We start from the raw sequence: 24843 nt of genomic DNA on the forward strand, positions 1-24843 counted from the left end.
ATCTGCAAAAAAAAATGAAACAAGACCCATACCTCACACCGTGCACAAAAATTATTTCAAAATGGATCAAAGGCCTAAATAAATATAAAATCTAAAATGATAAAGATCACGGAAGAAAAAATAGGGACAAGGCTAGGAGCCCTAATACATGGCATAAACAGAATACAAACATTACTAACAATGCACAAACACTAAAAGAGAAACTAGATAACTGGGAGCTCCTAAAAAGCAAGCACTTATGCTCACCCAAAGCCTTCACCAAAAAAAAGTAAAAAGACAACCTACAGACTGGGAAAACAAATTTTTGGTTACAACAAATCTGATCAGTGTCTAATCTCTAAAATCTACAAGATACTGCAAAACCTCAACAACAAAAAAACAAATAACCCAATTAAAAAATGGGCAAAGGATATGAACAGACACTTCACCAAAGAAGACGTTCAGGCAGCTAACAGATACATGAGGAAATGCTCACAGTCATTAACCATTAGAGAAATGCAAATCAAAACTACAATGAGATACCATCTCACCCCAACGAGGCTAGCATTAATTAAAAAAAAAATACAAAATAATAAATATTGGAGAGGTTGTGGAGAGACTGGAACACTTATACACTGTTGATGGGAGTGTAAAATGGTACAACCACTTTGGAAATCGATTTGGCACTTCCTTAAAAAGCTAGAAATACAACTACCATACAGTCTAACGATCCCACTCCTTGGAATATACCCTAGAGAAACAAGAGCCCTCACACTAACAGATATATGTGCACCCATGTTCATTGCAGGACTGTTCACAATAGCATCACAAAAGATGGAAATAACCTAGGTGCCCATCCATGGAAGAATGGATAAACAAATTACGGTATATTTACATAATGGAATACTACATAATGATAAAAAACAACGATGGATTGTTAAACATCTCATAACATGGATGAATCTGGAAGGCATTATGCCAAGTGAAATTAGTCAGATGCAAAAGGACAAATATTGTACGAGACCACTATTATAAGAACTCAAGAAAAGGTTTAAACACCGCAGAAAACATTCTTTGAAGGTTATGAGGGTGACGTGGGAGGGAGAGGGGAATTCACTAACTAGCTAAACCCAAAACCCAGTGCCATTTTAACCAGCTAGTAGACAAGAATTATCTGAGGTGAAGGGAAGGACAACAGACAATACAGGGGAAGTCAGCACCACTGGACTAAACCAAAAGCTAAGAAGTTTCCTGAACACAACCAAACTCTTTGAGGGACAGTGTAGCAGGAGCAGAGGTCTGGGGACCATGGTTTCAGGGGATATCTAGGTCAATTGGCATAACAAAATTTATTGGGAAAATCTTCTGCATTCCACTTTGGTGAGTGGTGTCTGGGGTCTTAAAAGCTAGCAAGTGGCCATCTAAGATGCATCAATTGGTCTCAACCCACCTGGAGCAAAGGAGAATGAAGAACACCAAAGATACAAGGAAAATATGAGCCCAAGAGACAGAAAGGGCCACATGAACCAGAGACTCCACCAGCCTGAGACCAGAGACTAAACCAGCCTGAGACTGGAAGAACTAGATGGTACCCAGCTACTACCAATGACCACCCTGATAGGGAACACAACAGAGGGTCCCTGATAAAGCAGGAGAAAATAGGGTACAGAACTCAAATTCCAGTAAAAAGACCAGACTTAATGGTCTGATAGAGGCTAGAGGGACCCCAGAAGACATGACCTCTGGACTCTCTGTTAGCCCAAAACTAAAACCATTCCCAAACCCAACTGTTCAGACAAAGATTAGACTGGACTATAGGACATAAAATGATGCTTGTCAAGAGTCTGCTTCTTAGCTTGACACTAAATTGGCAGCTTCTATCCGGAGGCAAGATGAGAAGGCAGAAAGGGACGCGAGCTGGTTGAAAGGACACGGAAAGTACAGGGGGAAAGAAGGAGTATGCTGGCACATGATAGGGAGGGCAACTAGGGTCACATAACAATGTGTGTATAATATTTTTGTATGAGAAACTAACCTGAACTGTAAACTTTCACATAAAGCACACACATACACAAAAAAACAACTTAATAAGCTACAAAAAAAAGAATGCTCATTTGAGCCCTGAGGTATAAAAGAAGTATCTCTCACAGACGGTGCCTGGCTACCACCACTGACTGCTCTGAGAAGGATCAGAATAGAGGGTCCCGGACAGAGCTGGAGAAAAATGTATAACAAAATTCTAACTCACAAAAAAATACCAGACTTACTGGCCTGACAGTGACTGGAGAAACCCTGAGAGCATGGCCCCTGGACACCCTTTCAGCTCAGTAATGAAGCCACTCCTGAGGGTCACCCTTCAGCCAAACAGCAGACAGGCCCATAAAACGAAACGACACTAAAGGGTCACACAATCCCAGGGGCAAGAACTAGAAGGCAGGAGGGGACAGGAAAGCTGGTAATAGGGAGCCCAGGGTTGAGAATGGAGAACGTTGACATGTCATGGGATTGTAACCAATGTTATAAAACAATATGTGTACTAGCTGTTTAATAAGAAGCTAGTTTGTTCTGTAAAACTTCACTCTAAAGTACAATAAAAATAAATAAATAAAAGCAGTGTCTTTCATGAAACCACAAGGAGCAAATTTACTGTTCCCATTCATAAATGATCAGAGGAGGCAAAGGGCACCTTCAGTCCCTACCTTGTCCCTAGACCGGGAGGTGGGCTTGTGACTCAGACACAGCCAAACAGACTGACTCATTCCCTGGCCCCAGCGGTTGATTCTGCAAAAGGCACAAGTGCTCAGCCAGACTCTACCCTGGGCCTTTTTTCTCAGCGATTTCAAGAATGGCTGCCCTTTTCCCCTAGAGTGGCTAAGCTGATAAAGGACAGACTTGGGGAAGACAGATGCCATCTTTCCTACTATGGGGAGAGCAGCTGACTAAGACTGAAGCCTTAGAGAAGCAGATCTAGGACAAGTGGAAAGATTCAAAACCTTGACGACATCCTTAGAATATCTGAATCCAGCTGTGCCTGAAGTCTGAACACCTGGACTTCCCAGTTACATGAGCTAACTGCAAGTTATCCCCTTATAGTCTAAGCTAGTTTGAGTTTTGAGTTTGATCACTTTCAAATTAGGATGTGTTATAGGCTGACTATCCCTTTAATTATTATTAGCTTCCAGTGAGGTCACATCCAGACAAAGAATTTGGGAGGACGTGGACAATAGAACCTGAGATCCAGTCCTGAGAAGCCAGCAGCTGGATGAATTTCACCCAGCCTACTATGATGACTAAAATCCCAGCTGTCATCCCACACCGTGCCCCAGGACATTGGTACAGGACCTCCATGCAACCCTGGCACCGGTCACATCCATTCACCAAACTCAGGGCCTAACTGGAATCTGTCCCTACAAGAGGGCACAAGAATTTCTCATCCATGTCTAAACTCTGGGATAATACCTGAAGCATGTGTAGGCTCTAGCCAAGGACAGTGACCTGAGAGACACTGACCTAGGCAGAGTTGCTTGGAGAGTACATTGCACCTTCTCTTCCAGAAGTGCAATCAGCCCACACACATAAGATAGTGGAGGTAAGAGGAGTGCAGGAGACAGTCAACCGTGGAACTTCTGAATCCACCTCTACCTAAAGACAGTTCTTCCACTCAACTTCTTAGTTATGTGGCAGATGAATTCCCTTCTAGGTCAAGAAATTTTGAGTTGAGTTCCCACACTAGCAAACACAAACATCATAACTGAATTCAGAAGTGGTGGATGGAGGGCACGCTCCACATTCAGTGAGGTGACGAACTACGGAGACTTAACACAAAACCCAGGAATTTCATCCAGGCCTATTGACAAGAACATTGAACCTTGATGCTTTGGGTAGAAACAAATGATGCTTACCGTAGAAAAAAGTTGTTGGATACCACCAATCTGAACAGAAAAAGAAAGTGGGGTTAGAAAAGAGTGGATGGGTCTGGAGACCTTTATCTGGGGATCAGAGACAGTGAGGTTTGAGACACCAGTGTTTATGTGAGAAAGTGGCCTGTTCTGGACAGCTGCAGTGAGCAAAACTCATGCTCCTGAATGACCACAACAATGACAATGATGTGGTACAATACACAAAGAGCAATCACAATTTTCTGACAGGTTATTTTTTTGGTAAAAGTATCAGTTCATTTTTGCCTTGGGTATATGACATAAGAAATCTCTGTTTTCCTTTCACATATAAATCTTGGCCCAGGCAAGGCTTCCAAGCAGAGAAGAGACATGAGTGTAACCTTCTTCTACTCATAAAACTTAAGGTCAGCTCTGCTTAGCAATGCACCCTTAGCGCCAGAATGTTTTTACCCAACCAAACCAGACAAGAGGACCAATATGTTGTGGGCTCAACTGATACCAGCTACATACCCTAAAGTTATCAGGGAAGGTTCTGGAGAGGCAAAAATAACTACACAGACCCTTCCTGTGGCTACCAGTTGGGAACTGTTGAGGTGAGCAGGAAAAAGAGGGACAACCATGAGTTAAGGGGCAGCAGAACTCACCTGGCCTGGCCGTGGACTGGTTCTGGGAAGCTGTGAGAAAGAGAAAGTCAAATCAGATGAATTGATCAGAAGATGTCCCTATAGGAAGGAAAGATTGAAGAAGCTGAGCCAGTCAGAAACCAAGCCCATCTCTGTACCCTGCATGGAGTGTGGGGCATTTGTCATCCACCTCCCCTTGTGAGAAGGAGGCACCAGGAAAAGCCCAGGCAGATTCTGTCCATTCTTTCCAAACTTAAGGGGATTAGTCCTGTGTCTGGATGATGTTGGCTGAGTTGACTGAAGACCAACGCTCTCCCTTGCATATTCTGGCAATTCACTGAGTCAGCTAGACTGACTATACGTGAGCTCCCAGGCCCAGCCATAGGTAATCACCAGGCTTTGCCTGCAGACCTCCTAGGGGAAACTGTCTTCCCCTCCCACCAGGCTTGGTGCACTGCAGGGACTGCCGTCCAGGACTCAGCCTCCCTCCCCCTTCAGACAGCCGTGTTCATATGCATATCTGCTTTTCTAGCCCAGCTTTCTCTTTATCAGTGACCTCAGCTAAGGCCCTTTGCCAAAGACAGGTCCAGCTCCTTTCCATTCCTAGGTCTTCCCTTTCTCCTTCCCTGGGTCCATAAAAAGCCTTCATTGTGGGTTCCTGGGCAGTGAGACACTTCTCTCATCTGCACCACATGTCAGCTGAACCTCACCCAGTGCTGTTACATGGGGTGAAATGGAACACTGGGGAGCCGATGCTTTTTTCTTTTGGCCCTTGTTCACATGTCACAGTAACTCAAAAAGGTTTATTACTTCCTGTTTGGTTCATTGTCCTAACTGACCAACTCAGCACCTGGCAGTTCAAGAAAATTTCACAATTCTTGGTGGAAAGCAAATGAAATTTCAGGGAAAGAGAATACAGAAAAGGTTTTGAGTAAGAAAATCAAAATATAAGAGCACTCTCTTTCTGAGCAAATCCCACTCCAAGAGAAGGAGTCTAATGTCTTCGAGGCCCACCTGAGCAGATGACACCGGCATCCTCACTGTGTCCACAGTTATGAGACAGCCAGCCTCCGTGGGGGCAGCTCCACAGGTAGGACTCGTGTCCCGAGCAGCGCACATTGTCCAGAACAATCTGTCCTGAACCCCGACCAAACAGGGCATTTCCTGGAGCTGATATGGCCCAGCCACAGCCCAGCTGCCTGCAGACCACGTTGGCATCATTGGTGTCCCAGAGGTCATCACACACGGTGCCCCAGGCGCCTTGGTACAGAACCTCCACACGGCCCTGACACCGGTCACCTCCATTCACCAGCCTCAGAGCCAAACCGGAATCTGTCTCTGGAAGAGGGCACAAGAATTTCTCATTGATGTCTAAACTTTGGGATAATTCCTGGACCATGTCTGGGCTCTGGCCAAGGACAGTGACCTTACAGACACTGACCCAGGCAAATTTGCTTGGCGAGCACATTACACCTTTTCTTCCCAAAGCTACAATCAATCACCTAAGAGACCAAGATTGCAAGGAATCACACGGATTTGAAGAGCCACTGGGGTCTGCACTGAACACCCAGAGAGAACATACAAAGACAGGACACCAGCATGGGTTCCAGAAGAGACTTAGGACCTGGCTCTTTGGAGATGTCATCTTCCAGCTGATTCACCCACTCACAGGTGGACAAAGAGGAGGCTTTACCATTTTCAGCCCGGATGCCTTACTCAGAAAGTTCCTCCCACCGTGAGCTCATACCTGTCACTGTCAACCCTGTTTCTCAAGACTCAGACTCCAATTATGATACTCTGCACATAGGGAGCTTCTAGGACAGTGAATGAGAATGTTTACCTGCTGTTATTGTAGGTGTGGATGTGACGGGCCATGTCTCTGTAGGAGGAAAAAAGTAGACTTATGAATTGTAGGAAGAGGTTCATATACCAGATCCCATCGGGCCAGTCAGATTTTAAGATCCTGAATCTCATATTGGGACTCTTCCCCTCTCCAGCTGTTTGTCCTGCATAAGTCACGAAAGGTCTCTACTTCTCAGGAGCTTACCTATGAAAGTCCCTGGAGGTCAGAAGTCAGGCTGGTTCCACCCAAGTCTCTAAGACTGTGATTTGTTTTTCTGCATTAGCAAATCTTGTCCTGCCTATCTTTGCTGACAGGTACTAGCCAATGCATCTGTGGCCACTGGCAACCCTCCCCGGTTGTGAGTAGATGAGGGAGGGAGTCACACCTCTCAAAATCTGGGACAACTACCAGCACAGACTCTGCCCCTTCTCTCTGGAGCACAGAATGTTACAAAGACCGAGAAAACTGGCATTAAAATTATTCCCTTTAGCAGTTCATAGTTTACCAGTGCACATCTTTCAGAATGCTCATGTCAGCACTGACATGTCTTCCACTGAACCAACAAGGAGAAACTCTATTGTTCACATGCAAAAATGGTCAGAGCGGGGCAAAGATTCCAGTTCCACCCCCTGCCTCCTCACTGAACCAGGAGGGTGGAGACGTGACTCAGGCGGAGTGAATCATGCTGGCTGGACGCCTCACCACAGTGACTGGTTGTGCAAAGGCACAAGTGCTGAGCCAGGCCAAAAAGAGTCCTCCTTGGGACTTTTTTTTTTAAGGGGTTTCAAGTATGGCTGAGTCTTTCCCCTGGGGTGGCTAAGCTGGTAAGGGACAGACTTGGGGGACACAGATTGCCATCTTTCCTAACACGGGGGAAGGAGCTGACTAAGACAGAAGCCTTAGAGAAGCAGATGTAGGACAAGTGGAAAGATTCAAAGCCTTGACGACCTCCTTAGAACATCTGCATCCATCTGTGCCTGAAGTCTGAACACTTGGACTTCCCAGTTACATGAGGCAACTGCAAGTTATCCCCTTGTAGGCTAAACTAGTTTGAGTACTGAGTTCCCATCACTTTCAAATTAGAATGTGCCATCTCATGACTATCCCTTTAATTATTATCAGCTTCCAACGAGTATACATCCAGACATGATTTTGGGAGGACGTGGGCAATAGAACCTGAGATCCAGTTCTGAAAAGCCAGCAACTGGATAAATTTCACCCAGGCCTACCGTCTATGATAACTAATCTTAAATTCCAAGAAGAAACCAAAGAGTGCTTACCATAAAAGGGGTTGTTTGGTCTCCCCAATCTAAAGAAGTAAACTTAAAAGTTTTAAGAAAAAGATAAACTGGGCAATGAAGGCTCTCTTTGAATTTTAGGTCAGCCCTACCGAGTGCAGGGAGAGATTGCAACTGAGTGAATCATGTCTCCTTGTGCCTGGGCTGGTATAACCAGAGACTAGCACTAGGTTACTATATGGACCCCTGCAAGGACTCCTAATAAGAAAGCTAGCTTAGACTGCCTTCTGGAAACTGCTCTCTGTCATATGTCTTTCTAAGGGAAACAAATGCCAAATTTGAACCTTTCTGCTTTTTTGAATCTCAATGACTGTATACATAAGAAGTATGGTGGTGAACAGCGCCATGACAAAATGATGGAAGAAACGATATGTCTCAGATCATCTGCAGAGAGGAGTGGAGGAGGGGTTGTAGAGTGTGGAAAGGGTGGGGCTGAGGTGGGCAGGGAGGGAGGGGACATCCCCTGTAAGATGTTGTGGACTCACCTGGCCTGTGTGTGGAGCTGGGAACAGCAGCTGTGAGAAAGAGAAAGACAAACAGATGCATTTCACAGAGAAGTCTCAAATGGAATCAATGTTGAGGAAACAGCATATTTACACCCCCAGCCGATGCTGCCCGTGTGCCTCCGAGTAGACATGGCCAGGGGTCCATAAAAATCTCCACTTGCTTCCAGCAGCTGCACTGGCGTCTTGTGACAGAACAGGTACCTCTGTCCCTGAGGGCTTTCTGCCCAGACTATGGTAGCCACTGCCCTGGGCTGGCCAGGCCAGAAGTGCCAGGGCTTCAGCCCCTGACCTAAGCAGCAAACAGTAACCCTCAGAAATTATTCTAGGAAGACCCATCTCCCTTTCCCTTCAGATGAGATACTCCTAAAATTGTACAGCAACTTCTGGATTTTCTTCATGGAATTAGCTCCAGCCCCCGTTGTCAGAGCTGGCTTATTAAAATAGCAGTTATTACATACCTGCCTTCCCTATGACCCTACCTGAACTCCTGAATACAGTTACGTCCCCCAAAATGAACACACTTCATTAGAACTTTCCTCTTACTGAATTCTGGGAAACTCCAATCAATACACCCATCAAGGGGAACGGACAGTACATTTACCACCCACATTCTCTGCCTGTGAGAAGTCACACCATGTAAAACGGGGGTGGGAATGGGTAGACAGGCTTGCATGTAAAGAAAGGGTTCTTTGTTTCTGTCCTCAATATGGTTCTCCCTGTGATACATGCTATTTCACTGACTACGGGCTAGATAATGGCACCAGAGCCACTAGTTGACCTGGGAAAGTGAGAGCCACAAGATACATAGGAGAGGCTCCAAGTGGAAGTCCTGGGAGGGGAAGCCTGGTTCCTATGAGTAGAGCCAACCCCAGAAGGTGGCTGAGTGATCTGGAGGCCCACCTGAGCAGATGACGCCAGCATCCTCATGGTGACCACAGTTATGAGAGAGCCAACCTCTGTGGGGACAGCTCCATAGGTAGGACTCATGTCCTGAGCAGCGCACATCGTCCAGGACGATCTGTCCTGAGCCCTGACCAAACTGGGCATTTGCTGGGGCTGAAATGGCCCAGCCACAGCCCAGCTGCCTGCAGACCACGTTGGCATCATTGGTGTCCCAGTCATCATCACACACGGTGCCCCAGGAGCCTTGGTACAGAACCTCCACGCGGCCCTGACACCGGTCGCCTCCATTCACCAGCCTCAGAGCCAAACCAGATCCTGTCCCTAGGGAGTGACACAATTATTTCTTATTAGATTCTGTCTTGAATGTGAATGCCCTATACTTTGTAAGTAGCCAAGGCCGCTTCCCAATAGCCAAAGCTTCCTCACACAGGTTAGAGTTCTCTCAAGGAAAAAAAGGACAGGATGCCCATCCCTTCTGGGGCCCCAGGAATCCTATGCTGTAAGGACCATGCCCCCTGACTCCTCTCCTTCCCAACCTGGGTGGGATGCCAGTGCAGGCTCCCCACTGAAAAGGGGCCCCTTGACACCAGGATGGCCTCACTCTGCTCTGGTCCCTGCTATGCCCTGCCTACTGGCCTTGATGGTAGCTGAATACACCCTCCTTCCTCCATGCAGCCCAAGGCCTCAAAGCCCAACATGGCCAGGCAAGCCTGGGTCTGCAGGAACCATCAGAGTAACAATAAGCACTCAGAAACACCACCCTTCCCGAAACAGGGCATCCACCCATTCCTCTTGGGAGAAAACATAGAGGAGTGTTTTGAGATTCTGCCTGATTCCTTGGCCTATGACTATGACAGGACTCCCATCCACACTGTGCCCTGAGAATTTTCTGGAACGGCATCTTATACTAATACCTCCAGCCCAAAGTTTCTCCAGACTTAACTCAACCCTTGAGCATGTGGAGTCCAGTGACCAATAGAGAGAGCTGTGGGGGAACATACCTGTTGTGGGTAAAGCTGTGCTCACTGTTGTAGCTGTAAGGAGCAAAGAGGAGAGAAAAGGTATAGGTCAACCTCACTGAAGATGGGGCCTGTTACCGTGCAAGCCCTGGACCAGGCCACACGTCCTCCCTATTTTCATCTGAATCTTGCCACCTCTTGCCACTTTGCAGGTGCAGGACATCTCTTCTGTGCAGCTCGCTCAGTGATGAAGTGAGCAGGGTGTGTGAGATGGCCACGTGGACACCACCAGGCCCTCAAAGGCTGTGACATTTTCTGAGTTAGAAGGTAGAGGCCATCTCTTTCTGTAACCCTGATACTGCCTGGCACCAGGTGGCCCTTCCAGGGGTGGCTGTCTTGCTAGAGCAGAAACCCAGTCCCAATCAGGACAGCACTCTTCCCAACAACAAGGAGTTGAAACCTGCCCCCTTCAAAATGGCAAGGCTGAGAACGCAGAACCCAGCCCCCAGCGCAGGGATCAGACCATTCCAAGGAGGCACTCCCAGCAGCTAGAGCATCTCCCTCCACAGACCGCATTGCCCTAGACCATGAGAAAGTAGGCGGGAGGCACCCTGGGAAGGACGACACTAGAAGCCCGGCCATCTCCACTCCAAACACATGTGTGCCCCTGAGCACACATACCCGTATGCACATGCACACCACAAAATAGACGGTGGAAACGAATGCCCTGTGAGACAGACCAGCAGGGGGTGGGATGATGAGTCCCCTGGGGAAGAGAAATCCCCCTCATCCTCTTATGCAGAGAAGTCTCTGTGTTCAGAGCAGAACTGCATTTGGGAGTCAATGCTTAAAGTGATGTCTAACTCAAAACAAAAACTTCTCCTTCTCATTCCAGAGTAGGGATTTGGTTAGGACAACATGCCCTTGGGCTGGTGGCATTAACTTTGACCTTCAAGACCTCCAAGCTTTCCCAGCGCTGCTTTCCTGGACTAGGTTGACACCAATTTGATGTCGGAAGCAAGGTCCAGGTGCCCCAAGGGTTTAAAAACCAGGTAAACTTCAGCCAGAGTTTCTTCTGGGCCTGTGCTACTCACCCCTCGGGAAACTCACCTCTGTATTGTGGTGTGGGCGGGGGGGAGGGGTGGCCACCAGAATCACTTTGGGTTCAAAAAAGTGCTGTGACTCTTACTCTAAAGCTCAGACTGAACAAAAGTGAGATGGTGGGCCAGTCCTGTAGGGCATGGATGGAGCCATTGACTACGGCAGCTTATTCTGAGAAATGCAGTGCCCATCCAAGAAGGGAGGGGACCAGGGCTCTGCTTGAGGGGAGAGGTTGAATATCCTCTGTCTTCACCCCCAAGCGCTGTCCCTCCTCTTGCACTTTTGTGGACAAGAAAGAAGAGACCCTTAAGTCTTTTTGAAAAGGCTTGGTTTACTAAAGCCAAAAGGGAGACGAAAACAGAAAGAAAAAAAAAAATCCACTTTGAAGACAAAAATATGGCTGTAGAATTTGTAAGGCAACAGGGTTAAAGATACAAATTGAAAGGATTGTAAAATAAGTTTTAAAACATCCAGACGAGATGAACATAACTCAAGAGTCATAATGAAAAAGGTGTGGGACCACAAAACCATTCCCAGCACACACGGAAAAAAACACTGGCTAGATTTTGAAAATATGCCAAAGGGGTCTTCTGGGCTACCACCATGGCCCCTGCATCCTAGACAAAGAAGACGTGGGACGGAGCACAGAGATGAGCCCCGTGCTCGACAAGCCTGCAGCATCAGACCTAGAAGCAGAGATGGCTGGCCCTCTGTCTGTTGTTCAACAGAAACAAAATGGCGCTTACCTTCTATCACAGCTGTTGGGTGCTGCGAACCTAGAGAAAAACAAAGCAGTATTAGGAAAGAGAATGCAGTGGCATCCATGCTGGACCTGGGACCCATGCTAGCTGAGATTCAAAGCTCCCCCTCTAAGAAATGGCTAAAGGCTGTGGAGATAGGGCTGCCTGTAGGGCAGGGTCTCAGTCATTCTTCCAGTGCTAGGCGAGAGAGGGCATCACTGTGTGAGCAGCTTCGAGTCAGTGGAGCCACCACCCAAGAAATGCCCAACTGCAGCATGCCATTATCCACACTGGTGATTTCCACAAAGACCAATCACAGCAGACCAATCTACTGAAGAATTACTTAGAAAAACATCACTAGGTCACCATTTTCACCCCAGTGTATGATGGCTTCTCTCGCCCTACACTCGGGATCTCTTCTTCTCTGGATGCAGATGTCACCCTGCTGATGCTGAGAATAATCAAGGAGTGATGGAGAGAACAGACATCCTCAAAGACACTCTCTCCTACAGAAGGGCAGTGGTTCTCAGGATCAGTTCTCCCAGTAAGGTGATGTCAGCCCTGACTACTAAGGCCTACAGTTCATGCAACACGTGGCCATTTCTCTGACCCCACAGTAAACTATCGGCTATAGACAGTATCAAAGGGGTTTAATGAAAGCACAGCTGGACTGACAGGAGGACAGGACTCTGTGCATCTCAACATCTAGTTAAGAAGCCTACTGGTAGTCTCAGGAACAGAGTAGGGAGAAAACAAGATGCTCCCAGTTTTTGCAGAGAAAGGAGGGTCATATGAAAGGGGGAGGGGTGAAAGGGCAGGGAGGGGAGAAAAAAGCCTTATAAGGACGCTGTGGACTCACCTGGTGGCCTGGGTCGGGGAGTGGTGGGCACCACAGCTGTGAGACAGAGATGAAAAGTCAGATGTACTGCCCAGGTTTGCCCCATTTGAAACCAACGACTGAGGGAACTCAGCATATTTACACCCTCAGCTGATGCTGTTTATGTGCCACCATGTGGACCCTGCAAGGGCCGACATGAATCCGCAGCTGTATCAAGGAGTTGCACGTGCATCCCATCCCAGCACTGACATTGTACTTGGGGCCTTTTTGCTCAGACTATGGAAGCTACTGCCCCGCGAGGGCCAGGCCAGAGTTGCCATGACATTACACGCCACAGGAGCAGCCAACAACCAATCCTACAGTTCCTAAGACGACCCATTACCCAACCCTCCAGGTGCCATGATTCTGAGGTTGTACACCTGTTCCTAGAGTGTCTCAATGGGATAAGGAGATGGCTGTCTCATTAGCAAACTCTTCCTACCAAACTATCATTCCTGACATCCTTATCTCCCTTCCCTAGTGCTGCTCACTGCACTTCATGTATATCTTATACACTCTTGAATCCTTCTGTCTGACTCTCCGTCTGGAGGAGTCAAATCAATACACCCATGAAGGGGGAGGGGTGGTGAATTTACCACTGGTGTCCTCTGCCTTTGAGAAGGTTTCACCAGGTTAAATGGGGGGTTGTAATGAGTGCGTGATCCTGTATCTAGAGAAAGGGCTTATTGTTTCTGCCCTCAGTATACTTGGCCTTGTGTGAACAATGGTGCCAGGCTTGCCTCCAAACCAACTTGGGGCATATTTGGAAACCTGGGAGATGGAGCTGGCCTCGTTGTTTCTCCTGTTAGGTGGCCTGACATGGCACCTGAGCCACCAGCTGACATGGGAAAGTGAGAGCCACAAGACGCATAGGAGAGGCTCCAAGTGGAAGTCCTGGGAGGGGAAGCCTGTCTTCTATGAGTAGAGCCCACCCCAGAAGGTGGCTGAGTGATCTGGAGGCCCACCTGAGCAGATGATGCCAGCATCCTCATGGTGACCACAGTTATGAGAGAGCCAACCTCTGTGGGGACAGCTCCATAGGTAGGACTCATGTCCCGAGCAGCGCACATCGTCCAGGACGATCTGTCCTGAGCCCTGACCAAACCGGGCATTTCCTGGAGCTGATATCGCCCAGCCACAGCCCAGCTGCCTGCAGACCACGTTGGCATCATTGGTGTCCCAGAGGTCATCACACACGGTGCCCCAGGAGCCTCGGTACAGAACCTCCACGCGGCCCTGACACCGGTCACCTCCATTCACCAGCCTCAGAGCCAAACCAGATTCTGTCCCTAGGAAGTGACACAATTATTTCTTATTAGATTCTGTCTTGAATGTCAATACCCTATGCTTTGTAAGCAGCCGAGGATGCTTCCCAATGGCCAAAGCTTCCTCATGCAGGTTAATGACAAGAGCAGTTCCAGGTAATCGCTGTCTACAGTCCTGAGTTGCAGACCAGATCAACCAAGCCCCTCCACCCCTCACACCCACCCCTGGCTTGGCCAGTTGTACCACACATGCCAGGGCCCAGCTACTGCTCCTAACACATAGCAGGGTTCTCAGGGGAAATTACTACAGAGAACATGCTGCTGAAAATAAGAGAAGTGGGAATTTAGGGAAGGGACATGGCTAAGTTAGAATAAAGTCAGTCTTGCCCTCAGCTATACTGGCATCTGTGCCCTTAACTGTAGGGAAGAGAAAGAGAGGGAAAGTCAGGCTTCACCATCTGGGCCTGACATCAGGAAAGCAGAGGGCCCATGAAACAGAAATGACTGATGCATGTACCATCAGGATCCCCCACTGGCCCATGCTGACCCCTGGGCAGGACAGGTGCCTGGTATGGAGGCTGTCCCCGGTCTCAACACAGCTTTCCATGGAAAATGGGCAGTGACTTCCTTTTTCAACACCCAGGCTGCAGAACCTTGGGCTATGTTGACTGTGCTTCCCAGGTCTCTTACTGAAGGTACCCCAGGGGGAAGCTCAGGGCCTCTGATGCCCACAGGCTGAGGGCCTATGATTTCTCTAGGTTAAGAAGGAACCAGGATGGCCTGATAGGGGCTCAGGGAAAGGGTATGGGCAAGGATGCTGCCCCAGGAGGTTTACACCTGCTTGTCCAGGACCTGAAGCTGGAGGCTCATCACCCCAGCCTGGCTAGGAGTCAGGATAGACAGGTGAGGACTCCAGGAATGGGCACTGAGCCTGGGCAACAGGAGTCCCTGGAGGCAAGATGCCAGGCTCCGTCTTGGATCTCGTTGGCGATGTCACTCCATGTTGATCCCTCCCCAATCTCAGGGACACAGACCAAGGAAGAGATGCTTGTTCAGGCCTGAGGCCTTGTTTAGAAGAGCACTCCTTAGCAGCTGAGTAGCCCCATCTCTTATACCCTCTGCACCTCTTCTGTATCGGAGATGAACCTGTGCAGTGGGTGTTGAAGCCACAATATCCCACATAACAAACATCATTTTAGTTGTTATAGACAGGGGCTCATCCATCAAAAACAACATGGCTAGAGTGGAAAAAGGAAGCAGTCACTCAATGCTGGTCCTCACCAACACTGGAAACAGAAGGTACACTGAGCCAGGCATCAAGAGACCAAGTCTCAGCTACTTATTAGCTACAGGACCGTAGAGAACCCATCCCATCTCTGGCCCTCTGGTTCCTCAGCTCTGAAACAAGGGGCTTAATGCAGAGACCCTGAAGTTCCCTCCATGGCCAAAAGGCCATGTTTTATTTGTGAAAGAGAAAACCTATCTCTAGACCACTCTACTGATCCTAACTCAGGGCTGCGATGTTCCATGACCGGCCTTTGTGCTCTTGTTCTCCTCCCACCTCCTCTGATTCCAAAGTCCCTATCCAAAAAAAATCATCCAGTTGATTGCCAACTCCACCCAATTCACAAGATTAGACTACAAATGACATGCAGTTGCCTCTATAGCTCAAACGGAGTCCGGTGGCACACTGGTTAAGAACTCGGCTACTAACCAAAAGGTCAGCAGTTCGAATCCATCAGCCACTTCTTTGAAACCCTATGGGGCAGTTCTACTTTGCCCTATAAGGTTGCTATGAGTTGGAATAGGCTCTATGGCAACGGGTTTGAGGTTTTTTTTTTGGGCGGGGGGAACTTATAGCTCAAACACCCCCTCAAGGGCCAAATGTTTGCCATCACTGAGATGTATTGCCGAGAAGGTGGTCCCCACACAGAAGGAAGGCAGCTTCCAGAGAGGCTTCACAGAATGCTAAATTAAACCTGCTCACATAGGGACTGCTTACAGGCCCACACTCTCTCAGGGTGCCCGTTCTCGTGTGGGGATGGATTACTCCAGTCACCTCCTGTGTGTGCACAGTGACATGTCTGCACCCCAGCCACAAATGCCAGAAGGGACTCTAAAGATGGACCATTAGACAAGAAACTCCCTTTTGGAGGACTCACGATGGCCCATATCCTCGGAAGTTTCTCTGTGGATTAAAATACCCCTTGGTGGGTGATGGGAAAATTTGGAAATGGATAATGGTGGTGTTTGAACAACATAATAAACAAAATTAATGTCATTGAATTGTGTGTGCAAAGAATGTTGAAAGGGCAAATGTTTTGTTACACATACTTCTACCACAAAACAAAAACAACAATTAAAAAGAAATCCCTTGGGGCTTGAAAGGAGCCCTGGTGGCTCAGCGGTTAAGTGCTCAACTGCTAACCAAAAGGTCATTGGTTCAAACTCACCAGCTGCTCCGCAGGAGAACGATGTGGCAGTCTGCCTCCTTCAAGGTTACAGCCTAGGAAGCTCTATGGGATAGTTCTACTCTGTCTTCTCAAGTTGCTATGAGTCGAGATTGACTTGATGGTGACGGGTTTGGTTTGGGGGGCTTGGACATGCATGAGCACAATATGAACCCACGGAAAATGTGGTGTTGGGATTTACTGCGGCAGGGTCAGGGTCAGGGTCAGGGAGAATTTCTCTCTTCCACTGAGGATGTAGGTAAATTTTGTCATTGAATCCACAACGAAGAGAACATATTGGTTACTCCTCAGTTTGATTTTGGTATAGATTCAAGAATTAAGGGCTTACTACTGAGGTCCAGCCTGCTCCCTGCCTTCAAAGGAGGTGAAACCACCACTTGGGAAGATATCTAATTTTCCTCAGCCATGTCTGGTCAGATGTTGCTCCTGGGAACAAGCTGGTGGTGGAGTCTATCAGCAGGCTCTGAAGTGGGACTGAGCGAAACCTCACTTACTAGCTTTGTGACTACAGGCACGTTGCTGTAACTCGCTGAGCCTCGATCCCTTTACCTGTAAAACGGGGCAGCCAGGTCTGCTCTATTACGTCAAATGAGTCACTGTCGACGGCAAAGCACTATACAAATGCTCCATGATACTGACAACTGCAGAGGCCCCAGTCCTCAGACCTTACAGGTGACAGCACAGGGTGACGTTGGGACTACCTGAGCACACAACTCCAGCATCTTCCTTGTGGACACATTCGTTGTGGGGGCAGCTCGACAGGGAGGGCTCCCATCCTGAGCAGCACACGTCACCCAAGAGGATGTTCCCTGAGCTTTCACCAAGCCACAGCTGAGCTGCTGACAGATGACGCGTGCATCCTGGATGTCCCAGCTGTCGACACACACACTGCCCCAATAGCCTTGGTACAGGACCCCCACATGGCCCTGACACCAGCTCCCTCCGTCCGCCAGCTTCAGTGGCAAGCCTGCATAGGCACGGCGGGAACACACTCGTCTGCACACACTCTGCTTGGCTTTCCTCTGCCAGCGCTCCCTGTGTCCCTCCTTCCTCTGACCATGCAGACGCCCTCTCCTTCACCAACTGGTCTCCTCTCAGGGCCTTCGGTAGTCATGTCCCCCCAGCACCATCTTTGTCCTCTCCCCTCTCTGTCTTTCCCCCGGAAGACTTCACACCCTCAAAGCCTTCCCCCTTTCCAGTCCAGGCCCAAGCTCTAGATGAATGTTTTCAGGTCTACTGGGTACCCCACCCACACTGTACTTTCTGGGTGTCAGTCAGTCAGGAAGCTGCTCCAGGCCATTTCTGGACTCTCAGGACACGTCCTGGCAGGGGAGGGACTGGCTTGAACAGAGCCAGGGGCTCAATGGCAGGGTCAGATACCCTAAGTGAGCACACGAATGACCCCGTCATATCAAAGTTGGATGCAAAGTTCAGCACACTCTCACTGCAGAGAACAGAGAGGACAGGTGCATTTGGTAGAAATCACGGACAAGGAGAAGGCAGAAAGAACATGGGCCCTAGGGCAGCCACCCTGGGTTCAAATCTCTGCCCTGCCGTTTATCAGCCATGAGACTTCAGACATATAACTATCGAGGAGTTACCTTCACTCAGTCTTCTCATCTGCAAAATGGAGGTTATAACAATACTTACCTCAAAGTGTGGCTGGGAACATTTCATGATTTGAAAAAAAAAAAAAGGAAAACCTCCGCCACCAAGTTGATTCCAACTCATGGCAACCCTACAGGACAGAGTAGAATTACCCCACAGGGTTTCTAAGGAGTGGCTGGTGGATTTGAACTGCCGACCTTTGGGTTAGCAACCAAATGCCTAACCACAGTGCCCCCAGGGATCTGAGTTCAATGATAATGGCACTTATTATGTGCATTAAAAAAAAAAAAGTTGCCATTGAGTGGATTCTGACCAAATGAGTGACTATATACTTAAAAATAGAATATTGGGTGGTGCATAGTAAGTTCTCAACTAAAGCACATTGCAGGCATCTCTGGCGGGCAAAAATGGAAGGTTGATGGTTCAAACCCACCCAACGGCACTTCAGAAGAAAGCCCTAGTGATCTGCTTCCAAAAGGTCACAGCCATGAAAACCCGTTGGAGCAGTTCTAGTCTGAAACACACGGTGTCATCATGAGTCAGAATCGACTGGATGGCAACTGTTTGTTTGTTTTTTAATGCAAGTAATGAGTGCCATTATCATGAGGTAAGTATTATCATCATCAGTGAGGCCGGGCAAAGGTCTCCTCATCGTCGTCATTTCAGGTTAACCCTCAGTGTACCATCAGGGCCCACTGGGCTCAATTTTACTTCTTGAGTTCCTTTTCTGAGCGAGTCTAACAATTTTTAAGGTTTGGTATTTCCCATTGGATGACAAAGTGACGGAGAGTTTCATATTTTCTATTTGTCCTTAGAATGATATTACTGACTCTTTGACTCTTGAATTTGAGAAAATTCATCTAGGAGATCCTTACCTGAAGACTCATAGTTTGAGACTCAATTGGACAGCTAGTTTCACCAACAATGTTAGAATCTAGAATGCGGCTTTCTGCCTCTTTGCGTGTTCTTCTTCTCATTCATCTAATTGTTGTGAAATATCTTCCTTTGTCAGTTTTCTTTTCCTTGCCATCATGGGGGAAAAATAACGAATTTTGAATTCTTAACTGCAGTTAGCGAAAGCTAAAGGACAAGACAGTGTCTCTAGTCCTTTTTTCTACCTTCTCGAATGACAATGCGATACTTGGGGCACTGCAATAAGAAAACCGAAGGAAGTCGGTTTATTTCTAGAGATCTTGCAAAGAACAGGGAGAAGACTTGTTCGGTTTTTTTTTTTTTTTATAGAATATTCATTCAGTCTCATTATACAAATTCATTGAATCCTTTTATAAATCCGAGATATATTACGAGCTCTTAGTGGTTTTATTTTTCCTAGATCTTGAGACACTTTGCTAGTTCACCACCTGAAGGATTATTTCATCAAGATTCATCAATTAGTAATTACTCTTAAAAAAAAAAAAAAAGACGTACAAGAAGAAGAAGAAAATGGAAGAAGGGTGCAATTATCTAAAAGAAAGATGAAATAGTGAAATAAACCGACTTCCTTCGGTTTTCTTATTGCAGCGCCCCAAGTATCGCATTGTCATTCGAGAAGGTAGAAAAAAGGACTAGAGACACTGTCTTGCCTGCCTTTAGCTTTTGCTAAATGCAGTTAAGAATTCAAAATTTGTTATTTTCCCCTCAAGATGGCAAGGAAAAGAAAACTGACAAAGGAAGATATTTCACAACAATTAGATGAATGAGAAGAAGAACACGCAAAGAGGCAGAAAGCCGCATTCTAGATTCTAACATTGTTGGTGAAACTAGCTGTCCAACTGAGTCTCAAACTATGAGTCTTCAGGTAAGGATCTCCTAGATGAATTTTCTCAAATTCAAGAGTCAAAGAGTCAGTAATATCATTCTAAGGACAAACAGAAAATATGAAACTTCCCGTCACTTTGTCATCCAATGCGAATATTTTGTGGCAAGAACCCGACCCATATCATCTTGCTAAAAGGGCGTGTGATGGTTGATGGTACTCTCTCATCTTTTATGGTACTTATGCCCCCAAATTTACTTGATACAAAAGGTTTGCTTTGTTTAAATTCTTATTAAAATTTTGGTAAAGTTGTTTTCACTGCATCTTTTTCCTTCCAGGTATATGAAAGACTAAGGCATTTGATAAAACATCTCAGATTCTTTTTAAACGCAGCTCCTGCCAGGAGCAGCATTCAGAACTCAGAAATCTCAATTCCTCAAAGACAGTTCTTTCAGAGCGTCAGTGAGAGAACTTGCTGTGCAAGTCAGAGACCTCCACCACCCGTCTCCACATATTGAATGCGGGGCCACAGTGGACTCTCCCAACTGCTCCACTTGATGTTGTTGATGCCTACACACCCCCGAAAATGAAAAAACAATTTATAATAGACACAGGGAGTCAGAATATTCTTTCAACAGAGATCACAAACATAAGACACATCTGCACCAGAAGCTCCCCACCTCATTTCTGACATACCATCCCTGCTCCCACATTCGAGGACAAGTAGACAGACACACCTGAGAGCCTGTCATTCAAACTCAGTCCAGATGACCCCATATAATTCCCATTCCCAGGCTCCAGGCATGTTGTTTTGTCATCTGGTGGTCACGGCCAGGATCAGGATCTAATTCAAAAGCTCTGAGTTTCAGAGTCTTGACAATGCTCATTGATAGCACTGAACAAAACATTGAAGTTGTTTCTCGTGCTATGTCCACACATTTTGAATAGACCCTTTTGCACAGATGATTGAGACTACCTGGTATTCTTTCAACAGCCAATCACATAGCTGTAGATGACCCATCTGCCATTTTGAGAAGGGTAGTTAATCACCTACAGAGAGAAGCTTCCACTTGCTTTTATTTTCCCCCCAGGGAAATGATTTCCAGAGCTAAAGAACTAAATGTTAAAAAAAGAAAAACCCACGAGATTAAGAAACTAGTTAAATGTTTATCTGATTTCTGTAAGGCATTTCTAGATTTTAAATTAGTAGAAGAAATCGCAAAGGACAACAGCAATAAATTTAATTACATAAAATTGTAAATATTTGTGCAAACAAAAAAAATCAAAATTAAAAGGCAAACAACAAACTGAGAAGATATTTGTAATCAACATAGTGGATAAAATACGAATATCCAAAATTATCTTGATTACTGGGGATCTCGGTAAAAGGACACTGAGACTCAACGGCCACGGAGGAGCCTAATGCTCTTTCATGTCATTTTACCTTATCTGTTGACACTCAAAGAACACACAAACCAAGTTAAGTCACTCAACTCCAAGCCATTTGTCTAAGGCAGTGAGTGACGGCCACAAACGTGGAATCTTAACTATCTTGTCTGCTCTGTTTCTTAACCTGATTTTGCTCGGTGAATATTAGTTCTCAAGCCAGACGCACCCTGCAGAGAAAAATCACACATTAAGCACTTATGGTGGGAATTCTTTCTGCTCACTGCCGTGGTATACACAAGCTGTGTACTTAACCAATTATGGCAAAGCTTTAGGGCCTCTTAATACTACAAACACTTTCCTTAACTGGGAAGAATCATTTCTTTGATGATTTACTGGCATCACGATTGGCTTCTTCTGACTGCAACCATTTGAATTTCTCAGCTGGGGCTGAAACAAAATCCCTTCTAAATACTTGCAAACAATTACAATGATCACAAAAAGCTGTTCTTCCTTGATACAAAACTCCCCTTGAGATGAAAAGTCTAACATCTTGGAACAAATAAATATAATTTGCTATGATTTGGGTTTGCAGAAGTGAAATCAGAGAAGATAATAATTAGACAGAATACCTGCAGTCAGAATTTGACCCCATAAAAGACACACTCCAAGGATGAACGTGGAGGTCCCCATTTTGCTGGGGATCATTTTGCTTCTCAATTTGAGTAAAAATACCTTGGTATTTATAGGTTCCCAGCCGAAAGAGGGCATGGCCTCTGGGGTGGTTTATTTCTATTGCTGCAATAAATCAATGGAAAGGAAGTAAGGAACTTTGTCAGCGATCAGTGGCTAATCTGTGGGAACAACATAGGTGTGTGTGATTGTTGTACCAACAACCTGGCTTTTCCCCAACTGCAAAAGTACTGGTATTAGTGATACAGTTTCCAACTTCCTCCTTGGTGAGCCCCGAAGACTCTCAAGGGCTCCCTGAATGCGGGCTTGGTTTTAATCTTGGAGAGTTTGAATTCACCTGTGGGAAGTCTGCTCCAAGGTTCGGGGCAGAACAGGATGTGACTGCTGGGCAAACACAGCACAGGGTGCCAGCAGAGAAAGCATCTCTCAGGATGATTTGTGTTGGCAGGGTATTCTCTCGTTGCACTTAGCCTTGCCTTGGAGGAAAGAAGATGACGGTAGTGTAGTCATGATTGAGAACAGAAGGTATGGGGGATGATTCCATGAGCACCGTGGGCCACTCTTCTAGGTCTCCCCCTAATTTCATAACACAGGAGCTGAGAAACATGTGGCCTTGAACTGAAGCACCTCCAACCCTTTCATAAGGCTTTGATTTCTTGTTCTTGGCTTTCACATCATATAACACTAGGCAAACACATACAGCCTGCCGGCCAACCGCTGCCTATCTTGTACACACTCCCTGTCCTGGGGTTTATTATGTAGATATCACTTCACCCTTAGGGACCTCCATCTTCATCATTAGACTCTGCCAAGCCCCCTGCAATCCACCAAGAAGGTTGCCTGTCATTTAGTGTTATCTAAACACTCCCAGTGGTTGGTCACATGTGGTGGGGAGCAGATATCTGGGCAGGACTTGCCCCTCACCCTGCCCTGGAGAGAATGTCCTAAACTTCAGCTGAGACAGAGTCTATTGAATGGTACCTTGGCTTCCTTGTCATGTAATGTTAATCTGAAATCTCTCAGTGCTTCTTTCTAGAAGGATTCCGTAGACCCTCGTCTTGTGTCAGCCAACAATCAGGACTTAGGGCTGGACTTCTGTGTCTACCTTCACTCAGATGAAAGTTACATCGAAGCTTTGATTTCTTTTCTAATCCTACCACTCTTCCTATTGTTTCTAAAAGAGAACTGTCGGGGGAATGCCCTGAGACCAGAACAACACAATGGGTTCCTCTCTCTCCAGTCATTTGTTTCCTGGAGAACTGGGCAGAGAAAGATTATGAAAGTGCGTCATCTATCATGGGGTCACTATGATAGATTAGTAATGTCTGCCTTAAATGCAGCAGGGGAAAGTGGTGACAAGGATACTAAATATCCATAAGGTCCCAAAAGGTAGAGGGGTAAAAAGCATCCTTTCTCCACAGCAGCCTAGTCTTAGAGACAGACCTACATGGTGACACTTAAAACATGGGGTGTTGGTTGTTGCTGTTGTTAGCTGCCATCAGGTCAGCCCACCGCTCATGGCGACCCCATATACAACAGAAACAAACCGTTGTAATCCACAGGGTTTTCACTGGTTGATTTTTGGAGTTAGATCTTCCAACCTTTCTTCCCGGTCAGTCTTAGTCTGGAAGCTCCACTGAAATCTGTTTAGCATCATAGTAACACGCAATCCTCCACTGACAGGTGGTGGCTGTGCTTGAGGTACGTTGGTAGAGAATCGAGCCCGGGTCTCTTGGGTCTCCTACACAGAAGGTGAGAAGTCTACCACTGAACCACCACTGCCCTCACAACACAGTGTGGTGTTAATAGAAGTTGCTATGGAAACATATAGGAAACACATCTAAGTCATACAGCAGAGGCAGCTTCTCAGGCACCTAAATCGAGTCTTGAAATATAAGCAGGAGTTGGCCAGGCAAGTAAGAGTGGGAGGACTTCGTGACAGGTAAGGAGTGGCTTCCCCATTTGTGTGAGAACCAGGGCAGAGAGGCACCCTGCATGAGACCATGGAGCAGGCCCCAGCTGTGTCTCAGCTCAGACCAAGAACATTCTGCTTGAAAACCAGGTGAGACTTTCTGAACCACAAGACTTTCCCTTTTTCTGTTTTTTTGGTTCCCTCTTCCAATCCCCAGATCCCCACAGGGGTTGGCAAGAAAGATCTAAAGACAAAAAGGGCTTGTGAGCTTTTGTTCAGGAGACCCCAGAAAGGAGGAAGTGGGGGATGCCTATCTGTCTTTTCAAAGCCAGCCCAGAGAGAGTCCCAGGTTGCAAGATGGTGATGGCAGTGGAACAGGAAGGGACATGGCGGTCTTGGACCTGTGGGAAGGACACATGGGGCTGTGGCCCACTTGTAACCAAGGTATGGGTCCTCAGGCTTCATCACCAGGAAGCCCATTGTCCTAAGGTCTTCTCTGTGGTTCATAAGACCCCTGTTCAGAGACATCTCCCTCTTGTACTTAGAGGAGGATTCTGGGGGGGGACCCACCCCTCTAGTAGCTCCTGCTCACTGCTCAGAGGACCTGTCTGGGTGGAAAGCCACAGCTACAAAGTTCTAGTCACCAACCAAAAACTGCCATTACGAAAAACAGGAAGAAAGAGAGGACCATGAAGTTGGGAGGCTTCGCACCTAGGCCCCATTTTTAAAGGGCCTTTCCCAGGCAAACACAATTGCAAAGCCACTCCAGCCTGCTCTTGAAAACTCCAGAGGTGGGGCCAACACTTGAGTCCCAGCAATGGAGGCATGGCCTCCAAGGGGAAGAGACCCCTAAGGGGGTCCCGCACCAGCATAACCCTTTCCTAAATTGAATTTCATTAGGAAGCCACAAAACATGAAAGAGGTCAGTAGAACCTGTCCTCCATGGCCTCTCTCTCCCCCTTCCTGGCTATAGTGATGGCCCAATCTTGGGGCCTTTGTACTTAGTGTTCCTGCTGCTTGGAGA

General features: G+C 47.0%; 1 protein-coding gene across 1 annotated transcript in view; it reads right to left on the bottom strand.

Moving 5' to 3' along the window:
* Nucleotides 1-22148, bottom strand: part of DMBT1 (deleted in malignant brain tumors 1) — a 233323-nt gene extending 211175 nt beyond the window's left edge. The window contains exons 1-11 of the mRNA XM_064269899.1: nucleotides 21847-22148; nucleotides 17135-17240; nucleotides 15275-15297; nucleotides 14381-14398; nucleotides 13661-14017; nucleotides 12711-12746; nucleotides 11858-11887; nucleotides 9012-9372; nucleotides 8910-8926; nucleotides 5516-5989; nucleotides 4523-4552 (exon numbers count right to left, since the gene is read on the bottom strand). Of these exons, the coding sequence (XP_064125969.1) occupies nucleotides 4523-4552; nucleotides 5516-5989; nucleotides 8910-8926; nucleotides 9012-9372; nucleotides 11858-11887; nucleotides 12711-12746; nucleotides 13661-14017; nucleotides 14381-14398; nucleotides 15275-15297; nucleotides 17135-17240; nucleotides 21847-21985 (1591 nt within the window). The 5' untranslated portion in view covers nucleotides 21986-22148. The remainder of the gene's footprint in view (nucleotides 1-4522; nucleotides 4553-5515; nucleotides 5990-8909; nucleotides 8927-9011; nucleotides 9373-11857; nucleotides 11888-12710; nucleotides 12747-13660; nucleotides 14018-14380; nucleotides 14399-15274; nucleotides 15298-17134; nucleotides 17241-21846) is intronic.
* Nucleotides 22149-24843: the final 2695 nt, after the last annotated feature.

This window comes from Loxodonta africana, chromosome 16, assembly GCF_030014295.1.
Source record: "Loxodonta africana isolate mLoxAfr1 chromosome 16, mLoxAfr1.hap2, whole genome shotgun sequence".
Lineage (NCBI taxonomy): Eukaryota > Metazoa > Chordata > Mammalia > Proboscidea > Elephantidae > Loxodonta > Loxodonta africana.